At 42.8% G+C, this 6000-nt stretch overlaps 1 protein-coding gene across 2 annotated transcripts in view; it reads right to left on the bottom strand.

Annotated features, from left to right (window-relative positions):
• Positions 1-336: 336 nt before the first annotated feature.
• The window catches only part of LOC122550725 (BTB/POZ domain-containing protein KCTD8-like), a 374815-nt gene continuing 369151 nt past the window's right edge, over positions 337-6000 (bottom strand). Inside the window, exon 3 of one of the 2 annotated variants that reach the window (XM_043691898.1) lies at positions 337-902. In XM_043691898.1, the coding sequence (XP_043547833.1) occupies positions 863-902 (40 nt within the window). In that variant the 3' untranslated portion in view covers positions 337-862. Of the gene's footprint in view, positions 903-973; positions 1044-6000 lie in introns of those variants that run through there. The other variant, XM_043691917.1, reaches the window with a different exon arrangement.

Here is a 6000-nt window from a genome sequence, read left to right as displayed (position 1 = left end):
AAATCTGCCATCATCTACAATGTAGAAATTATCATATTTTTCAGGATACTAAATGTATTGAGCACACATATGAGAAAAGTTACACCTCCATTTCTAACAAAAGGCTGATATGCTAATATCGCATAGTAACCGGAAAAAATTGGGTTTTCAAAATTGATTGTACTTTGCTTTTATGGCTGTCCTTTTTCAAAACTATGATGTGCGAAAGATAGACAAATTGCAATATTCATTCCTGTCATTGATTGTAAGCAAAGACTGAATATTATAATATGCACAGACTTGCAAAGCCTTAGATTTAAGTCAGACTCAATAAATTACAGGCAGTTCACTGGAGATTCATGCATTTATTTGTAATTAAGCATCTCTCAAGAGATTTCATCAAAACTGTTGTTGCATCAATATGTAACACAGGCCTAACTATGAGCTATGTTTAATAAAGTAAGAAAGAATCCGGGTGAGGTGTGTAGTAAATGATAGCAACAAAGAAGTATGGGTAGTTGACTTTTCACTCTTGTAAAGCTTGCAATTTTTTTAATGTTGTAACAATGGCCTCATAATATAATGTAGCATCACCGAATTTTACAACACTTTACAAGCCACTTAGCTTTTTGGAGTTGTTCCAGCCCTAAAAGAGCCAGTCGCTTAGTCCCATTAGCTGTCTTCCCCATACACCATTAGGTTATTTTCTTATTCAAAAATTGATCCAGTTTTTTTTTTGAAAAGCTATTATAGATTCCACTTCCAACATTGTTCCTGGCGGTGTTCCAATAACTTTCTACGAAACAGAAATGTCCTTTTGTTCTGTTAGTGATAATCCTGAGTTCCTGCTCGCTGATTATTGATTCACTTTTCAAATCAATGGTCACCATTCAGAATCTTGAGAGACATTACTGTTTACATCCCTATAATGTGAATAAAAAAGCATTGATTAACTCTTATTCTCTATCTTACCATGCTGGTGCACTTCCTGTGGGGACTTCTTTGGTTGAAAACAGGTGAGAAGTGACGTTAAGGACTTGCTTTTGTAAAACTCTCCATTCAGCCTGTAATTTTAAACCAAATTTGTTATTGTCATATGGTTCTCAGCACAAAGATTGCATGTTCAGAATGTAAACAGTGATTGGGGGCAATTTCCATGGGGTGACAATTCCAACCATGCACCCACTTAAATGAAGGAATGAAGTATATTGGACTACAGCCCATTTCTGAATGATTTTTCTAAGACAGAGGGTAAGAGATCAAAGGTTCTTGAACACAGTAGTCAAGATCATAGTGGAGGCAGTGACAAGGAGGAGGGTTATGCTATACCGACAAAGAAGAATAATGGTTACTGAGATAGAAAATGCAAGCAGAAAGATGGCCAGCATGTCAAAATGAGAGCACTGGCAACACGACATGTTCTAGTGCTGAAAATGGGCAAAAACAAAGGTTAATGGCTCTGTCAGTGTGCAATTTCACAGACATACTACTCAAAGACTCCACAGAATGACAATGTCAGCACAATCCCTCCAACACCTGATTATACAATGGTATTCACCCACTACAGACAATTGTATCCTTTGCAGCATCCCTCACACCTCTGACACATTTCACAGCTCTCTAACCAGATGAGGCACACATACAACCACACCTGCCAACACATTCATTCTTGATTAGAGTGGTGCTGGAAAAGCACATCAGGTCAGGCAGCATCCAAGGACCAGGAAATCGACGTTTCGGGCAAAAGCCCTTCATCAGGAATGAAGGGAGGGTGTCTCCGGGTTGGAAAGATAAATGGAAGGGGGGGTGGGGCTGGGGAGAAGGTAGCAAAGTGTACAATAGGTGGATGGGGGTGGGGATGAAGGTGATAGGTCAGAGGGGAGGGTGGAGCAGATAGGTGGGAAGGAAGATTGGCAGTAGGACAGGTCATGAGGATGGTGCTGAGCTGGAAGGTTGGAATTGGGGTAAGGTGGGGGTAGGGGAAATGAGGAAACTGGTGAAGTCCACATTGATGTCCTGGGGTTGAAGTGTTCTGAGGCAGAAGATGAGACATTCTTCCTCCAGGTAAGGGACTGGTGATGGAGGAGGCCTAGGCCCTGCCTGTCCTCGGCAGAGTGGGAGGGGGGGTTGAAATGTTGGGCCACGCAGTGGTCGGGTTGATCAACATGCAGGCCCTGGCCCTCCTCCACCACTAGTCCCTTACCTGGAGGAAGAACGTCTCATCTTCTGCCTCGGAACACTTCAACCCCAGGACATCAATGTGGACTTCATCAGTTTCCTCATTTCCTCTTCCTCCAACTCACCCCAGTTCCAAACTTCCAGCTCAGCACCATCGTCATGACCTGTCCTACCTGCCAATCTTCCTTCCCACTTATCCACTCCACCCTCCTCTCTGACCTATCACCTTCACCCCACCCCCATCCACCTACTGTACTCTTTACTACCTTTTCCCCAGTCCCACACTCCATCTATTTATCTCTCCACCCCGGAGGCTCCCTGCCTTCATTCCTGATGAAGGGCTTTTGCCCAAAATGTCGATTTTCCTGCTCCTCGGATGCTGTCTGACCTGCTGTGCTTTTCCAGCACCACTCTAATCTAGACTCTGGTTTCCGGTATCTGCAGTCCTCACTTTTGCCTAACACATTCGTTCTTGTCAGGATAGGTGTGAGCAAGCTGTTACCTCTGACAGGAGAATCTCAAATGGAGACTTACTTTAAAATTCACTTAAAACATAGATTAGGCAAAGTTGTTCTCTCATTCATCTTTGAAATCCTCTTCGTCAAAAAATGATGGAAGCAGCATCCTTGTGTATTTTTAAGCCAGAGGTAAATAGGTTCTTGTGAAACAATGGACAGTATGTTCTTATTAGTGTAAAGGGTAAGGCTGGTTGGTGTAGGGAATGCTGGATGATGAGAAAAATTGAGGCTCTGCTCAAGAAAAATGGAAGCACATGTCAGGTACAGACAGCTGGGATCAAGTGATTCCCTAAAGGAGTACAAGAGCAGTTGGAGCATACTAAGAGGGAAATCAGGAGGGCAAATGGGACAAGACATAACTTTAGTAAATATGGCTAAGGAGAATCCAAAGAGAATCTATAAATGTGTTAAGGCAAAACAGTAACTGGGGAGAGGATTGGGCCCCTTACAGTTCAACAAGGCTGTCTACATGTGGAATCACAGGAGATTGGTGAGATACTAAACAAATATTTTGTGTCAGTGTTTTCTGTGGAGTAGGATATGCAACCTTGGGAACTCAGGGAAATAAGTGGTGATCGCATGATAAGTGTACATATTACAGAAGAGAAGGTGCTGCAGCTCTTAAAATGCATAAACATAGATAAATCCCTAGGACCTGAAGATGTATCTCAGAAATTTATGGGAAGCTAGAGAAAAGATTGCTGGGACACTTGTTGAGATACTTGCATCATCAATAGTCACAGGTGAGGTGCCAGACGACTGGAGATGACTAATGTAGTACCATTATTTAAGAAAGGTGGTAAGGAAAAGCCAGGGAACTATGGGCTAATGAGCCTGACATCAGTGGTGGATAAATTGTTGGAGGGAACCCTGAGGGACATGAATTATAAGTATTTGGAAAGGCAAGGCCTGATTAGGGATAGTCAACATGGCTTTGTATTTGGAAAATCATGACTTACTAACTTGATTGAGCTTTTTGAAGATGTGACAAAGAAGACTGATGAAGGCAAAGTGGTAGACATTGTCTATGTGGACTTCAGCAAGACATTCGACAAGGTTGTGCATAGCAAGGTTAGGGGAGCTAGCCAATTGAATACAAACTTGATTTGAAGGTAGAAGACAGACAGTGATGGTGATGGTTATTTTTCAGATTGGAAGCCTGTGACCAGCAGTGCGCCATAAGTATCAGTGCTGGATCTACTGCTTTTCATCATTTATATAAAGGATTTGAATATAGGAGGTATCGTTAATGAGTTTGCGGATGACACCAAAATTGGTGGTGTGGTGGATAGCAAAGAAGGTTACCTCAGAATACAATGGGATCTTGGTCAGATGGGCCAATTATCCAAAGAGTAGCAGATGGAATTTGATTTAGATAAGGTGAGACATTTTGGTAAGGCAAACCAGAGCAGGTTAATGGTAGGGCCCTGGGGAGTGTTGCTGAACAAAGAGACCTTGAAAGTGGAGTCACATGTAGATAAGATAGTGAAGAAGGCATTTGGTATGCTTTCCTTTATTGGTCAGAGCACTGAGTACAGGAGTTGGGAGGTCATGTTGTTGCTGTATATGACATTGGTGAGGCTGTTTTTAGAATATTGCATTAATTTCTGGTCTCCTTGCTTTCGGAATGATGTGGTTAAACTTGAAAGGGTTCAGAAACGATTTACATGGATGATGCTGGGGTTGGAGGATTTGAGTTATAAGGAGAGGCTGAATAGACTGGGACTATTTTCCCTGGAGCATCGGAGGCTGAGGGGTGACCTTATAGAGGTTTATAAAATCATGAGTGGCATGGATAGGGTGAATAGCCAGGGATTTATTCCCCCAGTTAGGAGATCCCAAAAGTAGAGGGTATAGGTTTAAGGTGAGAGTGGAAAAATTTAAAGGCTCCTGAGGGCAATATTTCCACGCAGAGGGTGGTGCATGCATGGATTGAGCTGCCAGAGGAACTGGTGGAGGCTGGCACAGTTACAACATATAAAAGGCATCTGGATAGATATATGAATAGGAAGGATTTAGAGGGATGTGGGCCAAATGCTGGAAAATGGATTTAGGATGTCTGGTTGATGTGGACACGTTAGATTGCTTCAAGCTGTGTCATTCTATGACTCCCTGATTCAGGGTTATCAGGTTTAAGTGGGAATGTGGATTTGAGATTATAATTAGATCAGGCATGATCTTATTGATGGTGGACACAGCAGTCTTGAATGGCTTGCTCTTGCTCTTCATTTATATTGTCACAAGTACATTCACTAACAGCACTCTATTTTCTTCCAGAATGGGATTGCATATGCCTAATAGAAGGGACAACCCATAAGTGCCATCTTGCAGGATGTGCAGCTAGCAGGTGTAGTGAAGTGGAGGGACATAAGGGTTGATGTTGCTGTGTTGGAGAGGAATTAGAAGTGGACATTGCAGGGCCAAGCTTGAATGGACATCCTACCCAAAATCCTTTTGGTTTGTGGCAATGGAATCTGGCAACAACCCAGCTGTGCTAATAAAAACATTACATTTTAGAACGAGTTGTGTCCATAGTCAAGCTGCTCCTGCACAGTTACAACATCTCCTTGATCATGTGGAAAATTGCCCACATGTGCCCTGACCATAATAAAATGACAAATCCAAGCTGGCTCATTATATCCTCATTAGTTTGCTTTCAGTTTTCAGTGAACTGTAAAGTATCACCAACAACACAATCAAATAGCAATAACTTGCTAACTGACTCAAAGTCAGGCTCTGCCTTGACAGATTAGCTTTTGCAGTCACTAATTTAAACATGAACAAAAGGATTGAGGTGAAATGAGAGCTATTACCCTTAACATTAAGGCAGCTTTTGACTGAGAGTGACGATAAGGAGAGTGAACAAAACCAGAGCCTTTGAGAATCAGAGGAAACTCTCTGCTGGTTGGACTCATTTTTGGTACAAAGGGTGATGGCTGTGGTTGTTGGAGTCCAAATGTCTCAGTTCATCAGCTCCTCAGGGTTGTTCCTTGGCATCTTCAACTGTTTCATCGGTGACCATCCCTCCATCAGAACGTCAGAAGTGGGGATGTTCGCTGATGATTGGACAAAATTTCGGCATCATTTTCACAACTCGACAAATACAGAAGCAGATTGTGCAGCAAGAGCCTTCAGACCAGAGGTGGCATGGTGGCTCAGTGGTTAGCACTGCTGTCTCACGGGACCTGGGTTCGATTCCAGCCTCGAGTGACTGTGTGGAGTTTGTCCCAGGTACTATGGTTTTCTCCCACAGTCCAAAGATGTGCAGGTTAGGTGGATTGGCCATGCTAAGTTGCCATGTAGTGTCCAGGGCTGTGCCATCTTG

The sequence above is a fragment of the Chiloscyllium plagiosum genome, chromosome 1, assembly GCF_004010195.1.
Source record: "Chiloscyllium plagiosum isolate BGI_BamShark_2017 chromosome 1, ASM401019v2, whole genome shotgun sequence".
Taxonomy (NCBI): Eukaryota; Metazoa; Chordata; class Chondrichthyes; order Orectolobiformes; family Hemiscylliidae; genus Chiloscyllium; species Chiloscyllium plagiosum.
The sequence above is the reverse complement of the archived record's forward strand: the minus strand, read 5'-3'. Positions and strand labels throughout refer to the sequence as shown.